Here is a 23859-nt window from a genome sequence, read left to right as displayed (position 1 = left end):
CGTGAGATTCACTGTGTTCCGGTTCCATTTACTTTGATCATTAAGTGTTAAAAATGCAATGAAATAGTAAAGAATGTGTAAAGTGATTGTACTGATCATCAGAAGAGTGGATTGGGCCTTTTCTTCAGTAGCTGCATGGGAGGTTTCTAGTGTAAGGTCGATTTGTATTTCACCAGGGTATTGGTTATGCAAAAAAAAATCTAATGATCATGAGAAATGTAGCACTTGTATTTTTTTTTAACTTAAAAATTTTATAATCTTCCACAGGTTTGGAGAAACTGCATCGAGGACTACTTAGGACCAGTATCGATTTGGCTTCCGAGGGCTCCTGAAGGATATGTCTCTGGAGGGTGTGTTGCAGTGGCTGGTTTTGCAGAACCACAACAGGAGACTGCATACTGTGTGAGTACTAGAATTGCAGAGGAGGCTGTATTTGAGGAGCGAATGGTATGGAGTGCACCAGATTCTTTTCCATGGGCATGCTACATTTATCAGGTTCAGAGTGAAGCCCTTCATTTTGTTGTATTAAGACAGCTGAAGGAAGATTCCGATTGGACGCCCATGAGAGTCTCCGAGTGTCAAAGCTCATGATCTTCCGAAGTTCCAAGCCGTGGTTTTGAGCATTGTAATCGCACGTTCATTTTACTCCTGTGCATATTTTGTCTGGAAGGACCATATCCGATTGAATTGATGAAAGACAGTCTTTCTGGCATGAAAATAGCTCACATCCCTCAAAGGAAATGGTAGTTAAATGAACAAATGTTGTGAAACAAAGGCTCATGTTGGCTGGTTAAACTGGGTTTAACAGGACTTATAAGTCATTATTTGATTGTGTATTTATTTTTGGTATATTGATATAAGGTAGTTCTTGTATAGACTAAGTTATTTCTTATATTGCTTATTTATTTGTTTATCAAAAGAACAGGGAATTCAATTAATAAAAGATTTTATTTTTTTATAAAATCATAAAAAGTGTAAAAGATTACATTATCTATACATAAAAACTTACTAACAAATTTTCTAATGTACAATAAAATCCCTGAATGAATATTACATTCATTAGAAGAAAAAAAGGCACTTTAATCATATTGTTCTTAAACATATACTCTCTCAAATATTTTATTTTTTACTAAATCACTTTTATACAAAATTAGATAATTGGCTAATAATGTACAAAAGCCTTTACTTATTTCTGTTTTATTAAAATATTAATTAATTACAAGATTAATTTATTTGTTATTTATTTATTATATAATAAATAAATAATCAAATAAATAGATAAAATTAACATGCCTACCTACCCTCAATTTATGATGTGACAGATGCCTTTGTATTGAAATATCGGGGAAGGCCTTAGATGTTGAGGTCGTGACAAGGGCATGTAGGGACTAGAGGGGGTATACCACAATGTGTTTTGTTTCTTGTGTTTGACCAATTTTTTTTTTTTTTTTTTTTTTTTGTTTCTTCAATTGACACATCATTCATGTCCTACCAATTTTGTAATGTCCCTTTTCGAGCTAGGCCAGTTACATCAACACTCGACCGTCTCAATGGTCTTGTTACACCCAAAATGTTCCCCGAGTCCTTTCACATGGATTTCCCAAATCCGAGGAACGCATAGCTTATCAAACTAAAATAAATAGTCATTCTGGATGTGAAAGTCATTGATGATACGACACCATCCAAAGTCGAGACATGGGCTGTAATCGTTTATGAGTTTCTCAAAGCCAGTAACCTAAACACTCGCGGTGGACAACAAGCTAATTATGCGAGGGCATTTGTTACCATATGTTCACTCCCTGATTGGTGGTTTAAGACAAAAGAGTAATCTTGCATGTACTCGACCCATCAACCATGCATACGGTTAAATTTCTTCTGGGAGTTGAGATAGCGAAGGGCTGCATGATCGTAGTACAAGAAAAATTCTTGTAGTAATAAATAGTGACGCCAATATCGTAGACCTATACCAACACCTAACGCATTGCATTCTACTTCAAATACTTTAGAGAAGTCAAGTAACCTCATAATAGGTGCCTCTGTACATTTTTTATTTCTAAGTACTAGAGACAGCTTTTAACCACGAGAACTCTCATATTACTCACTAGGAGGAAATAAAACTCAAGTTACAAACTAAATACCTCCCCCCTCCTATAGAAGCACTCTTTTAAATCAATTGCATAATCTTAGGCAAGGGAGAAAGTCGGTCGTTGAGTACATCGCTCAATTTGATGAGTTTCAAATGCGATGTTCTGCCATAGAAGATGAGGTATCACTTTGAGTAGGTTCCAAAAGTACCTCGATGACGACCTTCTATTTGAGATGGTGCTTTGGGTGTCACCACAATGGAAGATGCCTATGCACTTGCCCATAATTACAAGTTGGCCTCCAAGTTTCAGTCAACACATGGGTCAAATACCCATACAATGACTTTTTGGTCATCCACTGTCAATTTCTCAATTTGGATGTCCCTACCTTAATTCTAGGATTAGGGATCACGAGTGTCAAGGATTTTGGCACATTGCCGCCAATTGTAGCACTCAAGCTCATCTCATTGAGGAACAAGAGTGTTCGATTCTAGGGTTGTATGTTTAGAGAACTTAAGGTTTGTATGTAGAAGGTGTAAGAAGAAGAGAAGAAGAGAAGAAAGAAAAAAAGAGGAAAGGAGAAAGATCGATCAAGAGAGAATTAGGGTGGTTGCCCTCCCCCTAACACCTTTATTTATAGACTTGAGGGCATCCCCATGTCACTCACTCTTTAAATTACATAAAGTTCTTTAAATTACATAAAGTGTCACTATCTTCTTTAACACTCCCCCTCAAGCCGGTTCAAAAACATAAAAAATTTCTAGCTTGGAACATGTCTCTGAGAGAGATTTTGCAGCGATGGCCTTTGTGAAGATATCTACTAATTGATTATTAGATGGGATATATTGCATAGATATTATACCAGCTTACAACTTCTCACAAACAAAATGACAATCTATCTCAATATGTTTTGTTCTTTCATGAAACACTGGGTTGTTTACAATCTGAATGGTTGTTTGATTATCACAATGAAGTTGCATCAGTTTGTTTACTTGAAACCCCATCTCAGTCATAAAAGATTTGAGTTATAATAGTTCACTTACTGCAAGTGTCATTGATCTATATTTTGTTTCTGCATTTGACCTTGAGACCATAATTTTACTTTTTGCTTCTTCAGGTGACTAGATTACCTCCAACAATTGTACAATAACTAGAGGTAGATTTTCTATCATCTAGTGAATCAGTCTAATCTGCATCTGCAAAGCTTTCTATGTTTGTATGTCCATGGCTCTTGAAGAATAACCTTGATCAGGGTTTTTCTTCAAGTATCAAAGAATCTTTTCCATGTTTCCCAATGTGTTTGTTGTGGACGATGCATAAGTTGATTGATGACACTAATTGGATAAGATATATCACATCTTGTAGAGAAGAGATAGATTAATTTCTCAGCCCACCGTTGGAACTATCCAATATCAACATTGCCACCATCTTTAACACATAATTTAACATTGGGCTCCATAGGTATATCAACCGACTTGCACCTGAGCATTCCAATTTCTTGTAAAAGATCAAGAAAATACTTTCTTTCTAACATAACTATGCCATATTTCGATTGCAAAACTTCTATGCCCAAGAAGTATTTGAGAAAGCTCAAGTCTTTTGTTTGGAATCTCCTTTTCAAGACCTCTTAGACTTGTTGAATTTCATTGTAGTCACTCCCTATGATGACAATATCATCATCATATATTGCCATGAAAATCTTCCCTTGAGTGGTATTTTTGAGAAATACTGAGTGATCACTCTCACATCTCTTAAACCCAAGTTGAGTGACAACCATAGTAAACTTATTGAACCATACTCATGGGGATTGTTTGAGCCCATAGATGGCCTTTTTTTTACCAACAGACCTACTCCCATTCAACCACATACCCAAGTGGTTGAACCATATAAACCTATTCTAAAATATCATCATTTAAGAAGGCATTTTTGACATCGAATTGATGTAGTTCCCATTTAAAAGTAATCACAAAAGAAATAAGAAGCCAAACAGAATTCATTTTGACCACATATGATAATGTTTCATCATAAATCAATACCATATGATTGAGTATAGCCTTTAGCCACCAACTGTGCTTTATATTTGTCAACAATCCCATCTATATTGTAATGTAAAATCCCACTTGCAACTGGATGTCTTCTTACTAGTAGGAAGAGGAACCAAATCCTAGGTAGAATTTTGATACATAGCCTGAATCTCGTCATTCATGGCAACTTTCCATCTTGGATCTTTTGAATGCCTCTTGATAATTACTTGAAACCTGAGAATGTGATATAGAAGACAAAAAAAAAAGCACTACTAAAGGACAAGCCATGAGTAGAAACAAAATTAAAGATGGGATGTGAAGTGGATGGTGGACAAATAGTGTTACATGATTCTTTATAAAGGGCAATAGGACGAGAATCATATGGTGGGCCAAACACACCTAGAGAAGGAGGAGAACTTACCTTAGGAGCATCTAGAGAATGCACAGGTGTGTAGTCAGGAGGAGAGAGGATTCTCATGTGCTTGCTCCTTATGATAAATGTGATGTTCGATAGGCACACTTGGCTTAGGCATACATATAGAGGTTATGAAAAAACAAGGGGAGAGCTAACCCAGAAGTACGGTTGATCCTCAAAAAAGGTAACATCAGCTGAAACAAATGTCTTCTTAAGAATAGGAAAGTAACATAAATAACTTTTTTTGAGTTTTTGAGTACCCTAAGAACATACACTTAATGGCCATAGGGAGAAAATTTGTTTTGATGGGGCTCTATATTATGAACGAAGGCGGTGCATCCAAACACATGTGGTGACAATGGAAATGGTGTTGCACCAAGAAATAATTTTGAAAATGGTGTTTGACCATGTAAGACACTAGATGGCATTTGATTAATTAACAAACAAGTTGTAAGAATAGCATATGGCCAATAAAACTAGGGAACATTCATAGAGAGCATGATTGTCCTACCAACCTCAAATAGATGTTTTTTTCTTTTTCTTTCAAGCATATCATTCTATTGTGGGCTGTAGACACACGAAGACTAACGAATAATACCCTTCTTTTTTTTTTTTACAAAGAGTCTAAAATTGAGTAGAAAAGTACTACTCTGCATTATCAGATTGGAATGTCTGATTTTTGGTATGAAATTGAGTTTTTATCATAACACAAAAGGCATTGAATATGGATAGCACCTCTGACTTTTTTTTCATAAAAAATAATCATGTTACTCTAGTATGATCATCCAAAAAAATTACAAAATATTTAGAGTGAGAAATATTGGGAACATTAATAGGTTCTCACACATCCGAATGAATTAAAGCAAAAGATTTTAAAACAACATTATTTTCCCAAAGATTCAAAGTGGACCGACGATGTTTCCCAAGTTCACAAAATTCAAATGATAACGTAGAAATTGAACTAAGAGAAGGAGCCAAAGACTTTAACTTGGGTAAAGAGGGATGACCCAGCCCATAGTGCCATAGTTTTGCATATTTATCACTAACCGTAACAGCTGTCACATTTTTAGAATGTAAGAAGTAAAGACCGCTTCTCTCACGACCTCCACCAATCATCTCTTTCGTCTTGATATCCTAAAATACACAATAAGACGGGGGGAAATAACAAAACAATTGAGTCTTTTGGTTAATTGAGTGGCAAACATAAGACTAAGAGGAAACTATGGCTTAAATAAAACATCAGTAAGTGAGAGAGAGGATAAGGTGGAAGTGTGAATGCCTTGAAATTTTGTTTGAGATCCATATGCAATGGATACAAACTGATTTGTGGTACATGGTCATACATTTGACAAGCTATGTATGTGACCAATGATATGTTCAAAGGCACATGAATCAATTATCCAAGATGAAGAACTACCACTAAAATCTGAGATTAAGGAAAATGCACCTAAAATGGCCACAATGCATGTAGCGGCACTCTAGGGAGCTGCTACAAAGCTCTTAAATTTTTTAATAGTGTATAGTTTTCATCTAACAAGGTTTTTCCTTTGGTTGAGTTATTAGTGTTGAATTTATGAAAAAGAGAAATACGTAACTAATTTGTTATTAACTTAGTAAAATGAATCTTTATTTATAATAGAGGAAACAAGTACAATCTAATTACAATTAAATTAACCTTGTCCCAGTTAATATAAATACAAGATTAATATAACTAAAACACATTTAACTGAAACTCTTGTGTAAGACCTCCTTCTATGAAACTTTTCTTAAACTTCACCATATTAATTTTGGCTCTGTGAGACTTCTTACTATGAGAGTCATGTAGGACTCTTCCATACCTGCTCCTTAAATATTTGTTCCTTAATACTCCCCTTCAAGCTGGACTTTGTTCAACTTGTTTGGGGTTAAGCTGGATTTTATAAAACAATGAGTCTTTATTTATGATAGAAGAAAGAAGTACAATCTAATTACAATTAAATTATCCTTGTCCCAGTTACAACCAAAGTTAAGCACTAAAATATAAGTCTTAGAATAATTGAAAAAAGAAATATAAATACAAGATTAATATAGCTAAAACATTTTTAACTGAAACTCTTTTGCGAGACCTACTTCCATGACACTCTTCTTAAACTTCACCATATTAATTTTAGCTTTATGAGACTTCTTACTATGACTTGTTTGGGGTTTAAGTTTTGTGTGTGTGTCTGTGTGTGTGTGTGTGTGTGTGTGTGTGTGTGTGAGTGAGTGTGGTGTCGCAGGCGTGGGCGTGTGTGCATGTGCGTGTGCATGCTTGCGTGTGTGTGTGTGTGTGTGCTCATGTGCGTGGGTGCGTGTGTTGTACACACACACACACACAACATCTTGTCGACAACTCCTGCGGCCTCTAGAGAAGCTCTACTTTCACGGTTGTTTCCCTTACACTTGGAACTTCAAGCACCATTCATTCTACAAAACACTTGCAGCTACCTGATGTCTCTTCTTCCAGCTTCGATGACCTTGTTTCTCTTCTTCAGATATTTCCACAGGCAAGCAAGCCTTTTTCAAAGTGCTTTATGACTTTACATACTTCTTTGATATAACTTTAATACAGAAAAATGATCATTCCACGGTTGTTCCCCTTACACTTGGAATTTCAAGCACCACTTGCAGCTATCTGTCCATTCTCTCATGGATGCTTCAATACATGCATGTCCTGAACACAATCATGAAAGAAGCTTCAAAGGGATTCTTTCCCTATTACAGATATTTTAGCCAAAAAAACAACCTAGTTTTCTTCATTGATGTCTCTTCTTCCAGTCTGGATATTTTGATATGGAAGCGATGAAGCCGACCTTGTTTTTCTTCTTCAGATATTTCCTCAGGCAAGCAAACCTTTTTCAAAGTGCTTTATTACTTATCTTACATGAGAGTAGCACTTCTTTGATATAATACAGCAAAATGATCAGTTTAAAATCTCTATTATGGCAAGCATTGGACTTAATCTAGCTATTAAGAATCAATTTCGCCTTCAGTGAAACAAATATAATCTCCCCAAGCATGGAATGCAGTATTGGTTCTCTGTTACTGGGTCTAATCCTCCCCGAAAAGTAAGAAATTCCCAATTCAAGGTGAAAAATGGGGTTGCTCCCTCAGCAAAACTTGGATAAAGTTGAGCCAAAAGATCCCGAATCAAGATAAATTGATGAGGAAGAGGTATCCTTAGGATCTACCCCAGCATCTAGAAATTGGTTAATCGGCACACATCCAAGCAATGGAGAAGAAGATGGGGGTCAGTATGGAAGGGAGAAACATCAGGAAAGCACAGAGACAAAAACAAATATAGACTGGGGACCTCTCTGCTCCAAGACAAAACAGTGTCACACCACTGATGGCGGAAATGAAGAAAGTTTGAAGAGACGAAAATAACCAAAAAAAAAACACATTTTTCATGGTCAAATCCCATGCAGATCTCCACCATTTGAGGGCATATTGGTCGTTCACCTGGTTTCTGTTCTTTTTCCTGAAAATGAGATTCCCTTCGTACCTGAATTTCAAAGATTTGAGATGGAGACAGAGAGGGAGAAGACAATGAAGGGATAAGGGCAGACAGCATCCACATAACATCCATGGCTCCCAGCAGGAGTTCCTACTGCCAACAGGTGAAGGCTCCCAGAAGGAGTTCAAGGGCTCCCCACACGCTTTCAATCTGTCTTTTTTGAAGAGATTATACTTAATAATATATGGTGGTTAATACCCTTGATTTGAAGCAAACGATGAGATTGCTAATATTCTTGATGGCAATGGTGGCTGGCAATTCGAGGCCAGATATTGAAAAATTTTGATATAACCTCGTTAATCTTTTCAAAACAATGACCTGGACCCCATCTCTCAAATTTAATCCAAAAAGGTCGGCTCTGCCGACCTTTTTGCATTGTAGGAATTTCTTTTTTGAGTTTTTTCCCCTCTCCTTGGCCCCTCAGATGCATCAGCCTCGTCTTCTATAAATAACAGAAGCCCATTCAGGCATTCTTCGTACACGTTCCCCTCTCTGCAATAAAAGCGAAAAAGTAAAAGGCTCTAATGCTGCGTTTATCTTCCTCTTTCGTCGGTCAGAAAGATACCAAGACCCCCAAATCATCATCGGAAGAAGCCTTGGGCGTAATCTCTTACTCCCAATCCAAGTCCCCCTCCCGCATCAGAGCCAATATTTCAAGCCATGAAATGCAGGCCCCGGCTGATCATAAAGGGTATTCCGCGTTTGATGACAGGAGAAACGAGAGAGTGGAGAGGTTGCACACCGGTTCCAGTCACCGGAAAATAGGTAAAGGGGTTCCGGTGTTTGTGATGCTGCCTCTCGATACCGTCTCCAACGGGGGCGGCCTGAACAAGCCGCGGACTCTGAACGCGAGCTTGATGGCTTTGAAGAGCGCCGGAGTGGAGGGGGTGATGGTGGATGCTTGGTGGGGGCTGGTGGAGAAGGACGGACCCTTGAAATATAACTGGGAAGGGTATCGCGAGCTTGTGCAGATGGTTCAGAGGCATGGACTGAAACTGCAAGTCGTGATGTCGTTTCACCAGTGCGGAGGCAACGTTGGAGACTCCTGCAGGTACGGGATGAAGGACCATTTATAGCTTTATTTCAATCTTTCATTTCAGAGTTCTGGGTTCAAACTTCTTTCAGTAAATTAGTCTTTTTTCTTTGTTTCGACTTTCTACTTTGAATCTTGTCTGTATATTTCTGAGCAAAACGATTTCCTGCGGACGGTTGAGACAAATTAATATTATCTTTAGTATTTAACCACCAATTTATCTGATAATCCTCACTTGGAGATTTTTCTGGGTTTATTTGAAGCTATGTGATCTCTTCCATTTTCAAAAAGGTTGGGCATGTTTTCAAAGAGAGGATTTCCTCGACTTTATATTAAAATGAATTGTTTGGAAATAGAGAAGCTCAATATTTGCCGCATCAATTAGTATTCAAATTAAGATTCAATTGTTAATCATGTTCTCTTATTTTACTTCTAAATTTCTAATAGTTAATTGTTCGTCTTCACTGTTTTCAGCATACCTTTACCTCCATGGGTACTCCAAGAAATCAGCAAAAACCCAGATCTTGTGTACACAGACAGATCAGGAAGGAGGAACCCAGAATACATTTCCTTGGGTTGTGATTCACTCCCTGTTCTCCGAGGAAGAACACCCATTCAAGTTTACTCAGATTTCATGACCAGTTTTCGCCAAAGTTTCAAAGATTTTTTAGGAGATGTCATCGTGGTAAGCCGCCAATCTCTTCAGTGATCTGTAGATGTACAGAACCTACAATCTTCCCTATAGTTATAAATTTAGAGTAACCCACATGATCTGTTCTTTATTCGGATATTTAATGGAACATTGCATTGCTTCTCTGCAACTTTCTTGTCGCGAAGAACACGATCAAATATGTGATAGAGACACTAAAAGAGACAACAGATTGGTAAAAGTACAAGTTTCTTGTCTCTTTTAGGCTCAGAAGAGAAGTGCAGTGAACCTGAACAGATTTCCCAGTTCAGAAAGATTTTTGAGTTTAGAAATATCTAAGAGTGGGGACCTCGTTTCCTTTCCTTGTCGCCATTAAAGATCCTTACTCTTCTAACACAGAACTTGGTTGCAGGAAATTCAAGTGGGTATGGGTCCATGTGGAGAGCTTAGATATCCTTCCTATCCAGAAAGCAATGGCACCTGGAAGTTCCCCGGTATCGGAGAGTTCCAGTGCTACGACAAGGTAAACAATGAATTCAGATTTACAGTTCTGAATCGCATAAATTATATACCTTGTGTGGTTACTTTCTTTGATCCGAAGTGTGATGATCATTAACTGCGAAAACTTACATGAACAGTACATGGGAGCCTCTCTGCAAGCAGCGGCCATCGCCATTGGGACAAAGGAATGGGGACAGAGCGGCCCCCACGACGCCGGCCACTACAAGCAGTTCCCAGAGGAGACGGGCTTCTTCAGAAGAGAAGGCACATGGAAATCTGACTACGGCAACTTCTTCATGGAGTGGTACTCGGGGCAACTTCTGGAGCATGGTGATCGGATATTGGCAGCCGCCGAGGGAATATTCCGGGGTACAGGCGCGATGCTCTCTGGAAAAGTCGCTGGGATCCACTGGCACTACAAGACGAGCTCCCACCCGGCAGAGTTGACAGCGGGATACTACAACACACGGCACCGTGACGGGTACGTCCCCATCGCCCGGATCTTGGGCCGAAGAGGCGCAATGATGAACTTCACGTGCATGGAAATGAGGGACGAGGAGCAATCGGGTCACTCCAACTGCTCACCAGAGGGACTCGTCCGACAAGTCCAGGCGGCGGCGAAGGCGGCCAGAACGAAGCTCGCCGGGGAGAATGCATTGGAGAGATACGATGGTGCGGCATTCTCGCAGGTGGTGGTGACGAGTAGGGTGGATTCTAGCGAGGGACTCAGCGCGTTCACGTATTTGAGGATGAACAAGAAGTTGTTCGAGGGGGATAACTGGCGGAACCTGGTGGCGTTTGTTAAGAACATGTCGGAGGGTGGCCGGGGAAGAAAGATTTTAGAGGATGATTTTGGGCAATCGGATCTTTATGTTGGGTTTCTGTCGAGGAGGAAAAATGACGAGAAGAAAGGTGTACTTGTCTGAAGAAAACTCAATACCACCCTCCTTTCCTTTCTTCAATGCTGTAGAGAGTTTGTGTAGATAGGCTTGGCCGATTCAACTGAGTTCAATCAAATCAGCTATACTCTCCGAGTCAAGAGTTTGTGAATAAAATCTAACTTGTATTCAATTAACTTTTTTTAAAAAATATATTTATGAAAATAAATATTATAATCTTATTAATACCTTTCATCATCAATTTAAGATATTTTCAATTTTAAATAATTATTTTAGTTTTTAAAAATCTTATTTGTCTATATATGTTTTATTACCTTCTATTTATTGTAATTAAATATATAATTTGTTTATTAATTAATTATTTTTTTATATTCTAATCTATTTAACACATTTTTATTAGTGATTTAAGATATATTATAATTTATAAACAAGATTGTAAAAAATTATTTTAGTTTTTAAAAATATTAATTGTCTGTACATGTTTTAATACCTTTTATTTATTTTAAAATATAAATTTTTATATTAATTATTAAAAAAATCTTCTAATTGATTAACACCTTTCATTATCAATTAAAAATATTTTTAAAAAATATTTAATTTTAAAAAAAATCTTATTTGTCGGTACATGTTTTTTTATTGTAACAAAATATAAAATTTGTAGATTAATTAATTAATTAATATCCGGTTCTACAATATGAACCAAGAAAGTTTATTATGTTTCCATATGTAACATCAACTAAATAGATTTTTAAAATCTAAAAATATTATCATTCAAATTAGATAGTTTTATAAAAATATTTAAAAAATGTACTTTAAGTTTCCTTATAGAATAGTAGTTAATGTTGAGTGCATAAAAGTTGGATTACATGTTGAACCTTCCCAACCACCTAATACATAGGTGAATTCCATATCAAAATTGCATGTTGCCATTAGGGGTAGCATCAAGGTCAACCAAGCTCGAACCTGCATATGTTTGAATTTGGCTTGATTTGAATACTTTGAACTTGAGCTCAACCTCGAGCCTAAAATTGGAATCGAGTTTGAGCCAAAAAAATTTAATCGAGTTTGAGGTCGAGCTCCAACCTACATTTAAAGCTTTAAAAATTATAAAAAAATATATAAAAATAAATAAAAAATAATATTGTGATGACTTTGGTACCACTAAACTGCAAGGTATCACAGAGGAGTTCAAGACTTTATAATGGACTATACTAACATATAATAACTAGTTTAATAGACCTAAAAGAAAAAACAAACACCTTCATCAATAATATATATTTCATTAACAAACAACAACATTAGATGTTGAGAGGCCCAAAAGGGTTGAACGATCGATCTTCTTTGAGGTTTGAGGTAAATAAGAGCAACTGCCAACTAACTAAAGAGGGAATTGATGAGAGCAATTAAAGAAAATGATATTTTTGTAAAAAAAAATTATGCTAACGAGTCGACTCACAATCTAACAAGTCGAGCTTGGAAAATCTTGAGTTTAGCTTGTTATACTTAATGAACCTTATTTCAAATTTCAACTCGAGCTGAGCTCAAGTAAAAGCTGAACTGAATCGAGCTTTTTTCGAGCCGAACTCGAACCGTTTACGAGCCGGTTTGGTTTGATGCATAATCTAATTATTGTTTTGCAAATAGATCGAGCAAATCGCTCTATAGTAATGTAATAACATTGGGATTGACCAAGAAAAACAAGAAACATTCCCAATTGTTCTTCCACATAAATAAATTTTGTATCCTTTAAAAGAATTTTCTCAGTGAGATCGACACATAAACTCTAAAGTGTTAATGGATTCACTCGGTAATACTCACCTAAAAACCTTTGCATTTTTTGCATTGCACCCTCCATATATTGAATAGCTCCTACACCTAGTGTTCTTGGAATTATATTTTCTTCTAAAGTCATAAAATGCATAAGAAGATTCAATAAACCCATAGTTATGACAATAAGGACTTCTTGTTCATCATTAGATGACAAAAACAACATATCCAAATTGGTAGTTAAAAATTCATGTTGATAATACAAATTCCCATAACAATTTGAGGAGCCTCAAGGAAAAACATGTCATCTTATTTATCAACCTCCTTGGCACCTAAACATTACAAAATGACTTTATGAGCCCACATATAACCTAGAGGCAAGAAAACCATCTCTTTCATTCTTGTTGGAAGATGGGCCCAAACTCACACAACCAAAAAATACCCACATATCCAAGTGTGTTGGAAGATTAGTCCAAACCCATAAAACCAACACTTCCAAGAGATGTCGAAGATAAGGTCAAGGCCCATAGACTAAGGAGAAAGATAGTAAATAAAGAGGCATCTCATAGATATGACATTAATATAATTAAGTTAAAGTTTCAGAGATATTATTATAATATTTTAGGATCATTACTCTATAAATTAAACTTTAAAGGGAGGGTTAGGACAACAAATCCATAACTTTTTTCCTCCTGTTTTTCTCCCAATGGATGTCCATTTTTCTTTCTCTATGAGTTATATCCATGGAGTTCTAAAATCAACAATTCTCATCAATGGTTGCAACATGATGGAGGCCTACATAGTAACTTTTTTAATAAGAATGATATGCTCCTAGTTGTATCAAGTTTAAAAGCTTAAAAGTAATTTGGTTTAAAGAAAGTTAAAGGGTCTTTGTCACAACTCACAAGAAAAATAATATGAAAAACAATATATACAAATAAGATTAAAAAAAAACAGGGAAAGGGTGAGAGGAGATGGGATGTTGCATGTACAAGTGGTGTGTGAATTTTTGAAGATAAATGGAAAGAGCAAACTTGTTAAAAGATTCAAACAAGTCTAGGTATCATTATTGTAAATATCTTACGTTTTTTTTGTCTCTTCTTCACTCTTTCTGGAGTAAAAGTAGTACTTTTGACATCTATAAATAAAGACTTAGGGGAAGGGTTTTGATAAGTCAACAACCCTCATTTTCCCCTAATTCTCTCTCAACATTTTTTCCTCTTTCTCTTGGTCGTCCTGTTTTCTTCTTCTTGCTTGTCACCTATATTGGAAAGTGCAACATATTGGAGTCCTAAAATTAACATAACTAAAGTAAACAAAAATTGTAGAAAACAAACAAAAAGAGAGGTGAAAAGATGGTAGAAAGCCGAGAAGACAAAAGCCAACAAAAAGATCAAATTTGATTAAACAAAAAGAGAGACCGCTTACCTTAGAAACCGGATTTCTTTCAAAAGCGCAGCGGGCTTTGCAAGTATTACAAAGATTATTGAGAAGTTGGGTTGAAACAAACATGTTTAGACTTTTTTGGGAGAGTATGGTTCCAAATTCTTGAGAGTCATTGAGACTTATTGAAAACTATTGTTTACTTTTGCAATAAGTTCTAATATTTGTAACCCTAATCTCATCAATTATAAGAAAAAATTAAAATTTATATTTGGGATAATATCTAAATGCAACCCTTATAAATAATAAAAGTATGTTGCAGGAGTAAAACAGTCATTAAATTTTAAAAATAATCTCTGTTCGTTTTTACCTTATAGGCAAGGTTGGAGAACACTGAAATATACCCCCTATCTGATATTTCTCACATAATTTTCAGATTTTTAGACACTTGGAAAGGAATCGGAAAACCTGGGTGAAGTGCCCTGTCTCAAATTCTGAGTCGTAGCTTGAGTTGCAGATTTCAAGTACCAGAATAAACATTAAGTCCAGCTAATACCAGTAAAAGAAAGAACTATTAATACCAGAATAAAATGAAGAATAGCAGGTAAATTATGAAGTTGTTTTTTTATTTTTTTTACTTTTTTCAACCACCTCGTCAGCAAATTAGAATGTACATTTTTCAGAATTCCAGATCAATTTATCTTTTTCATTGCTTTGCAGGTATCAGTTTCTCCAAACTCAACTGGGCACTAAAGCTGCATTGGTTCACATCTCATAAAAAACGTATAGAAACAATTTGGAGAATAAGGATATATGCAATGTCAACAAGTCATTTCTTGGGTTGGTGGAGACCTCTTACAGTGGTTGAATCAAACCTGCATGTTCACAGAACTTCAATCAGGCCAGGGGTGAAACCTCCTAGCATGAAAGAAAGATGTAATATAATGCACATGAAATAGATAAGGCCTTAGAAACTCTTGAGGACCTCAGCAAGAAATAAAAAGAGGTTAACCATGGTGTGCACTAACAGACTGACATCATGGAAAAACTTATCTAACAGTGCATGCAACAGTCAGTAGATTTTTTTTTTGAAATGATGCAACAGTCAGTAGATTTTACTGCAATCTATAAATTTCATGCCATATCCCATGGATTTTTGTATAGAAAACTGCTTGATGATAAGTTTTCCAAACTTCTTTGCCTGATTCAAGTGTCCCTAAAATTGATAGTCTTGTTAAGTGTTCAATTGTCTGAGATGTCCCACCTGAAATATGTTATTGCTACTCAAGTCAACAATTTCTAAGAACGTTTAATATTTGTAAACTAGAAAGGAAGTTTTATTCCTAAGAAGCAGATGAGGTCAGACTGGAACCCCTCCCTCACCAATCACCAAGGATCAGAAGTTTCTCTGCAACATCTAGATTTCAGACAAAAGACACAACAGATGGAGTGCAGCAGGCACTATTAATAATGGGATTATGAGCAATCACCAATCACCATTAGACTACTAGAAGTCTAGAGTGATGTTACTTAAGACCCTTTTCCTCATTCTTCTCAGTTAACATTCAGGATTGCATGGTAGTATTAAGTAAACACTAGCAAGACTCAGCTGAGTTTCTTTCTTTTCAATATAGTAAACAATCAACACGAAATTTGCTACCCTACTCCCTAGCACCGTATATTATACCATATCATACTCAAAAGAGAAAAATTTATACAACTCGGCCTATGCTAAGTTGTCCTTTAAACCTTCCACAAAAAGCTCAAAGAAAGCAGAAGTTAGACTATCATCAAGAACAATTGCCTGCCAAAGAGGGTTGGTGACTTGAGGGATTTTGGGGGAATTTCAAAGCCTCAAAGAGGAGTTTGAGTTGTGTGTACAGTTCCACAGTTGAAAGAGTAAGATTTTCCTAGAGTAGCTAAGGTCAAGAGATCGATTCCAACATCAAGAATATCCCTGGTCTTCCACTACTTTCAGAAACACTCGCAAAGTTTTGGAGTTTGGAAGTTTTCGATGGCGATTCAAACTAGACTCTAGTTACCGCTTGGGATTAGTTTGAATGAATGCTATGTTCTATGCCGATTTCCTACAACAGCATTCATCCTCTTCAGTTATCATCCATGATTACTGGTTAATTACATAAAATAAAATAAATGAAATGGCGCTTCCCCCAAGATTTCCAAACTCAAGCAGGCAGTAAATGCCCAGAATAGTACTGACATTGTTTCGAAATTTGCTCAGGTCATCCCATCGTCCAAGAATGTTTCTACTTGAGGCATATCAGCCAACACTGGTGGTAAACTACCATAGCAACAGCAAAATGATTAAGGGCCCCCATTATGCTTCCCATGGCAATAGTACTAACATGAACAGGCCCCCATTATGCTTCCCATGGCAATAGTACTAACATGAACAGCCAAAAGGATCCAAGCAAAATTAAGGGAGAAAAATTAGCTAAGAAATCCAAATGAGGCATTCAAAACCCTAACCTTAGCCGCGGAAAAGAAAAAGCCCAATTCAAGCTTCTCGCTGCTCATCGGAGTTGACATTACTGCGACGGAGGTCTTCTATGACATTCCCGAGCTCTTTCCTAGCAGATTCTCTACCGAACATGAACCCGTACCTGCAAGTTCAGATTGAACTTCAAAACATTCACCGAATACTAAAAAATAGAAATGGAAAAAAACCCTAAATGTAGTAAAGAAAAGAGAAGTAATGCAAAAGGTCGACCAGAAGGAGACTGCAGAAAAGACTGCAGATGAAGCTAGTGTCTGCAAGAGGGTAAAACTCTTCTCCATCAAAAATCTCTGTCACTGCGCTACTAAAAGTCTTAAATCCTTCTTTTACTTTTTGCGCTCCGGTAGAGAAGCTATAGAACAGAAGAAAAGAGAAGTGGGTCCCGCCGGCCGACGGGTCCGACTTGAGCGTGACCAATAAGGGTGCGAAGATATCATTATCCGCGAGTATCAACGCCACAGTGACCTGACCGTGTTACCTGAGAGTCTTTTCGGTCTCGGACAACCTCGAAAATCTCTCTCCCTCTGAAGACCCGGCTAAAGCTATGCGCCAAGGGCGCGCCGCCCGCCGTTAAACCGACCGGGAAATGAAGCGGCGGAGCTCAGTCCCCCTCGGATGTCTGCTATCTCGCGCTACGCCTCCGTTTGTCCTAAGGCGCGCGCCGCGCCCCCGTCACCTCTTTTTCTCCCGTTGGGCGCCGTAAAACTTTTCTCGGTGTCTCGCAACTCTAGCTTCGACGTCCTCGGTCCGTTCCTGCCATTCAGGAGCACGTCGCCGCGACCTGTGGATCCTGTCGAGCTGTCCACAGTAATCGTTGGATTGTCCAGAATCATAAAAAAGGTATCCTTGCACTCCCTTAAACAGTTTACGTCCGAATTCTCCCCGGAATCGCTTGTGCGATTATTGAAATCATTTTCTGGAAATGAACGCCGCTCCCCCGTAGCTCTCGCTTTCTTCAAATTAGCGTTTCGAGATTTTTCTGATTGTTCCTTGCAGACATGTTCGCTTGTCGTGCAGACATGTTCGCTTGTCGTGCATCTTCTCTCGTCGGGCGGGCAGCGCTTCCTTGCCCAAGATATTCTTTCTTATGTTGTTTCTGTTGTAGAGCCTGAGAGGAGAAACCAAATGTCGGAGTTGATGTGCAACTCTCGTCTTCCCTACTGCTCAGAATTTTCTGTTCTGGACGATCTTTTTCGGGCTTTTCTGGGTGCCGGGCTTATTTCTTCTGCATCGGAGGTTTTGGGTAGGATGAGGAGTCAAGGGTTGAAACCTAGCGGATCAGCCTTGAGTGTTTTGATGAAGTTATTGCATGTAAGGGGTGAATTCAGTATGACTTGGAAAGTGTTTAGGGACATGTTGGGCAAAGGGCCCCGTCCCAATATTCGTACCTTCAACACGATGATACTTGGCTTCTGTAAAAGAGGCGACCTTCGGAGAGGTGAAAGTCTCTTGCAGGTCATGCCGAGATTCCATTGTGACCCCGATATCTTCACTTATAACATAATCATAAACGCCCATAGCGTCTATGGCCAGTCCAGGACGCCTTCGAGATGTTCAACTTGATGAGAGAAATGGGTTGTATCCCAAATTCGGTTACTTTCAATACTCTTTTGAAAGCTCTATGCAAGGAGGGAAATATGGAGGAGGCGAGAAAGTTCTTGGCTGACTTGTGCAAACAAGGTATTTCACCAAATGCTTTCATCTACAATACTATTATAGATGGACATGTAAAGGCAGGAGATTTTGATGAAGCTAATTCTCTCCTAGTTGAAATGAGAGAGAAAGGATTCAATCCAGATTGTTTTACATACAACATTCTTGTAGCGGGTCATTGTAAACATAGTCGAGAGATGGAGGGTGATAGATTGTTAAAAGATGCATTAGCAACAGGTCATCTTCCAGATCTGGAAGCCTTAGATTTATTACTTTCAAGGTTTTGTTGGGCAAATCAGTTAGATGAAGCTGTAGGGCTTTTGTGGAATATGCTTGAGAATGGTGTTCCACCAAGTGTTTTTGCATTTAATTCTGTTATTGTAGGTTATAGCAAAGCTGGATTAGAAGATGATGCTTATGATGTCTATCGTGTTATGCTGAAGTTTGGACTGACCCCTTCTCCCTCCACATGCAATTCATTGCTTATGAGTCTATGCAGGAAAAGGAGGTTAAAGGAGGCTGAGGATCTTATGGATAAAATGGTGAAGGGGTTCTGTGTTAATATATCTGCTTTTACCATACTAATAGATGGTTATTTTAGAGTAGGTGATAAAACGGGTGCACTTCGCTTGTGGGATTGTATGAAGCAGAAAGGTATATCTCCTGATGTTGTTGCCTTCTCGGCTTTGATTAATGGACTCTCGAGAGGGAGTTATATGGTTGAAGCGCATGGAGCTTTTGTCGAGATGTCAAACAGAGGGGTATTACCCAACAAATTTACATACAATTCACTGATTTGTGGATTTTGTAGTGAAGGCAACTTAACTGAAGCATTAAAGCTGGAAAGAGAGATGAAATACAATGGGCTCCTACCTGATATCTTCACAACCAATATTATCATCCATGGATTCTGTAAACAGGGGTTGAGGATGATGGCAAATAGTCGATTTACGCATATGTACAGTGTTGATTTGACCCCAGATATTGTTACTTACAATACCCTAATAAGTACTTGTTGTAAGGCCTATGGTCTTTGTAATGATGCTGAAGAGTTGTTGAGAAAGATGCTGGCTAATGGTTGGGAACCAGATATCACTACCTACAATATATGGATAAATGGTCTTTGTGATAGCCATGAGATCAGCAAAGTGGTCAAAGTGCTAGATGGACTTCTCTCAGTGGGTATTATTCCGAACACAGTTACATACAATACAATGATTCACGGTACATGTGCCGACATTCTTGACCGTGCAACGATCATGACAGGGAAGTTGCTTAAGATGGCCTTTGTTCCTAATGTGGTCACAGTGAATGTTTTGCTCACACATTTTTGCAGGCAAGGTATGGCTGAGAGGGCCTTGATATGGGCAGAAAAGTTGAGGCAGGCTCCCTTTGCTTTCGATGATGTTACATGTAAAATACTGGAAAGAGCTTATCAGGAAGCAGAAGAAGCTGCAGTATTTGCTCAGCAACCATCAGAGAAAAGCTAATTTTTTGAATTTCTGATGCACATCACTTTTGATTACTTGTGCAATCTCAAGCTCCCAAAATATAGATCACCAATGCTTACAAACATGGTTGAGCATTGCCTTAATGAGTCTTTTGGCAGGATTGAAGCAGAAAGTTGTTGCAATCCTTGAACTGTATCACTTTGGTTGTGGCCAAGTTTCTTGTCTTTCCTAGGTTTTATTGGTTCTTACCTCCCTCAGCCAGTCTTGAATAACCTACGGTTGAGTCCAGAAGCATTACAATTTGGGTCTTCCCAAAACTCAAATAGAGAGACCCCTTGCAAATTCATAAAATAGAAGTATTACTGTGCCTGTTTTGAACTGCAGAAAAGCCTTTCATACATTCACAGTCCATTATCTTACTCAGCTTTTTGTGTGCAGAAATTTCATAGAAAAGGAGTTGCTTCTCAAATCCATTATACGAACATCTTTACAAAAGATGGAAACATCAAGATGAAGGTGAAACTTTACTAAAACCGAATGAAGGATCCCTTTATAGTTTTATACCAGTCTATAAAATGTGGAATTGAAAACCAAATGAAACTATCTTATTGGTTTTGAAAGACTAAAGCTAGCTTTTTCCTTCTCCTTCTTTCTTCATCCTCTTTTTTCTTCTCCGGAACCACATCCTGCAGAGAGCTAGCTCCAGCGTTCTAATTATCTTTTTGTCTTCTGGTTGTCTCTTGGTTCAGCTCCGAAGTTGGCGTATGCCATTGTAATCAAATAAGCTAGTTTTATTTTTCTCTGGATCTCTTGCCTGCCAATGGAAGCGTCTCAGCAGACCCTCGCGCTGGCAGAAGCACAATATGAGGACGATGACGCCATTTCCCTTACCTCAACACGGATCCGGAAAGGTAGTCCCTCGGATGTGTCAAAGAAAATTATCCATTCTATTATAATGAAACCATATTATATGGAGATAAAAATTTCAATTTGAGTTTATACAATTTAACCATTAGATATAGCTGTGGTGACTTCATGGTTAATGTTTATTTTACTTATATTTGTCATTATTTATTATCGTTTTTCTATCTTAAGCCAGGCAATAAACAGGTAATGGAAATGACGGCATAAGGTTCCTCCTCCCACTGCCCATTTCAGCTTTCAACAATTGACCTTGTGTTTCTGCTACAGAGTTAAGGCCGGATATACCAGGAACCTATATAATGATATTTCTTCTTATATCTCAGAAGAAAATAGCACAAACGCCCATTTACATCCCAGAAAAGTGAAAAAAAAAAAAGAGCCTGAAAACGTACTTTTTGAAATTAGTCATCATCCTCAAAACACTTATCCAATGCCAGACCGATTAAGATTTTGTCAAAGAATGTGACACATCCTGTGTCTTTTCCATGGCTTTTTGGGCTTGGGTGGCTGAAGAATCACATTGATCGCAGCATCAAAAACCGCCTTCACATTCTGCATTTAAATTCTCCTTTCAGTTTTGGAAAAAAGTGCTGAAATTCTAAAAAGAGAAGAGTTCTTTCAGCCATATTGAAAAGACAAGGTTTCTTTGATGTTTTTTTGTAGTGATTTCTCTTTTGTTCAGACAATGCAGGATACCTGCTGAGTCTTGGAGCTGCACTCAATGTAAGCCACTGCTCCTGTTTGCTTCTTCAGCTCTTCCCCCTGGAACAGGCAAGTGGCAGATGATATCAGAAGCTCTCACCTCAGAAAAGAGACTGATTTCTCCAGCCAATGTAAACTCTCTTAAACCACATCCTTTAGAATTACTTCATGATTGAAGGACAATATAAGTCTGGATTTGGAATACTGCAAATATGTAACAACATCTTTCTGAGGCATTTTCAGTGGAAAATGTATAGCAGAAGTCCATAACCTCAGAATTTCCATGAAAAAAAAATGAAAACTTCTATTCATTGTACCTGTGCTGTAGAGATAGTACATGCTCCAGGATGATCCATGAAGAACTGTTTGTCTTCCCTTAAATCTGCTAGCCAAAAGAATTCAGGCATTAAAGATAGAAACCTGACAGGAAATTACTACCCTTGAACCATATGGTGGAAAAAGGAGGAACTTAAATAGCTTGCAGGACTGAAAATGAGAAATATACCATTCCCTTAGATGCGGTCATAGGACCAACAAAGGATTATGTTTGCCCTTACGCTTTAGCAAATTGGTGGATCCCATCTTTCACATGATTGAAAGAGAGTCATCATTAACCATTGATGGCTGTTAGCCATCTCAAGAAGAATGATTTTCAAGTATTCAGACTCCAGAAGGATTTATTTCGTGTTTTTATCAGAAATAGTTCATGAAAAACTTAAAAAGGGCTTAGAAATTCAAAATTAAATGGGCAAAAGATAGAAAATTTCAGCTAGTAGTTGAAGAAAATCATAAAGAGCAGGGAAGAGAGTAAAATAGCACCTAGTTTGGTGCCCACAAGCACAATGGGCACTGATGGGGCATAATGTCTCAGCTCTGGTACCCACTTCTCTCCAAACCAAAGGCAAATACCAAAAAGATGAAAGAAATATCAGAAAAGTAAACTTTAAGCATCCAACATCATTGCAGTGTTTTTCTTACCATAATTTCACACAACAAAACTGGATGTGCACCACAGAAATGAGGTTTCTAGATCAAAGAAGACCTACCTTCTTGGATATGTTCTCAAAGCTAGGCCTGCTAATGAGAGAGAAAGCAAGGAGAAAAGCATCAGCGCCTCTGTAACTAAGGGGCCTAAGCCGATTGTAATCTTCTTGACCTGCATAGATTCTTAGCATCATTGAGCAGACAAAATGTAAACTTTTACAGCAAGTTCACAGCATTATATATTAAATCAATCTTCTCTTGATTGTTGAATTTCCAGAAACAGAGTGAAGGCTACCTGCAGTGTCCCAGAGACCCAGATTTACAGTCTGCCCATCAACAACCACAGTAGCACTGAAGTTATCAAACACCGTTGGAACATAGTCCTGTCAAAACCCTCAAGCAGAAAAAACAAAATCAAATTTGTCTGAGTGGATGATAGAGATTGGCAGACAAAACAGAGGAGAAGAGATAAAGACCAAAGTTCATACAGTTGGAAAAGTGTTGCTCGTGTAAGAAATGAGAAGACAAGTCTTCCCAACAGCTCCATCACCCACCGTTACACATTTGATGAATTTCGAAGTGCTCATCTCATCGTCCCCTTGCAAACCCAAAAACAGAGCAAGCAGAACCCAGAGTCCAGAATTGATTTCAGGACACAGAAACTGTACAGAGACCCGGAGCAAGTTTCTGTGAAGTTGCAGAGAAAGAGAGAAAGAGCTTCCAACCCAAGAAGAAGGCTTTATAGAGGAACTTACTTCTTAGGCTGTCAGTGGGAAAGTGAATTTGAGTCAAGGAGAGAGATCAAGTGATTAGAATGATAGTCTTGACTATTTCATTTGATTCGTCAATAATTAAAATGGAAAAGAAGAGGCATTAGTCAATTTGAAATGAAAGTTTTTTCACACTCTAAGGAATCTTGTCCACCATGAAATATTCCTATTATGAAAAACTTTTGGGACTGTCTCTTTAGTTTAAAATTACATTCCAGAGTAAACAAAAAATAAAATTTAAGCATCTCTCATGACATACAGGAAAAGTAAATAACATGATCCCGAGTCCTTGATCCTTCCTTGAGTGGACCATCATCAAACCAAGTTAGCTTTCTGGGTTCCTGATCAAAATTCCCACTTCAGTCATCACTGAGTTTGGTGAAAGAGGAGCTGAAGGAATTAAATGGTGGAAGGGAAAACAACCCTTCTGCGGAGTAATGACGTTCACACTCCTCTTGCCTTCTTCTCTGCTGCGCTAAATCTATAAATACAGATAAAAGAACTCCAAACTGATTCTTCCACAGAAGGCTCGGTTCCATCCTTTCCATTAAACATTCTGGGTACCCA

The 23859-nt window shown here is 37.8% G+C and overlaps 4 protein-coding genes and 1 pseudogene across 7 annotated transcripts in view; 3 read left to right on the top strand and 2 right to left on the bottom strand.

Moving 5' to 3' along the window:
• The window catches only part of LOC137935068 (uncharacterized), an 82878-nt gene extending 82003 nt beyond the window's left edge, over positions 1–875 (top strand). For all 3 annotated transcript variants that reach the window (XM_068779711.1, XM_068779712.1, XM_068779710.1), the window contains exon 64: positions 268–875. In XM_068779711.1, the coding sequence (XP_068635812.1) occupies positions 268–591 (324 nt within the window). In that variant the 3' untranslated portion in view covers positions 592–875. The remainder of the gene's footprint in view (positions 1–267) is intronic.
• Positions 876–8636: 7761 nt separating this feature from the next.
• Positions 8637–11334, top strand: LOC137934331 (beta-amylase 3, chloroplastic-like). The gene is made up of 4 exons (XM_068778612.1): positions 8637–9109; positions 9566–9776; positions 10153–10263; positions 10379–11334. Exons 1-4 carry the CDS (start codon positions 8724–8726, stop codon positions 11165–11167), a joined length of 1497 nt encoding a protein of 498 aa, XP_068634713.1. The 5' UTR covers positions 8637–8723; the 3' UTR covers positions 11168–11334.
• A 3641-nt stretch (positions 11335–14975) lies between these two features.
• Positions 14976–17149, bottom strand: LOC137934332 (uncharacterized). The gene is made up of 3 exons (XM_068778613.1): positions 17022–17149; positions 16781–16914; positions 14976–15165 (listed from the first exon to the last, which is right to left on the bottom strand). The coding sequence occupies exons 1-2, from the start codon at positions 17087–17089 to the stop codon at positions 16809–16811; spliced, it is 174 nt and encodes a 57-aa protein (XP_068634714.1). The 5' UTR covers positions 17090–17149; the 3' UTR covers positions 14976–15165; positions 16781–16808.
• Positions 17150–17241: 92 nt separating this feature from the next.
• Positions 17242–23047, top strand: LOC137967156 (pentatricopeptide repeat-containing protein At1g62910-like; annotated as a pseudogene).
• Positions 21051–23109, bottom strand: LOC137967157 (rac-like GTP-binding protein RAC2). Of its 2 annotated transcripts, XM_068813620.1 has the most exons (8): positions 23011–23109; positions 22818–22905; positions 22585–22694; positions 22358–22421; positions 21856–21920; positions 21704–21742; positions 21533–21598; positions 21051–21388 (listed from the first exon to the last, which is right to left on the bottom strand). In XM_068813620.1, the coding sequence occupies exons 1-8, from the start codon at positions 23107–23109 to the stop codon at positions 21290–21292; spliced, it is 630 nt and encodes a 209-aa protein (XP_068669721.1). In that variant the 3' UTR covers positions 21051–21289. The 2 variants fall into 2 exon arrangements, with proteins under 2 accessions (XP_068669721.1, XP_068669722.1); XM_068813621.1 differs by lacking the exon at positions 21704–21742.
• Positions 23110–23859: the final 750 nt, after the last annotated feature.

The sequence above is a fragment of the Aristolochia californica genome, unplaced genomic scaffold (genome assembly GCF_029961685.1).
Source record: "Aristolochia californica isolate CCGP_79_NKW_82.1479 unplaced genomic scaffold, dmAriCali1.0.hap1 SCAF_6, whole genome shotgun sequence".
Lineage (NCBI taxonomy): Eukaryota > Viridiplantae > Streptophyta > Magnoliopsida > Piperales > Aristolochiaceae > Aristolochia > Aristolochia californica.
The sequence above is the reverse complement of the archived record's forward strand: the minus strand, read 5'-3'. Positions and strand labels throughout refer to the sequence as shown.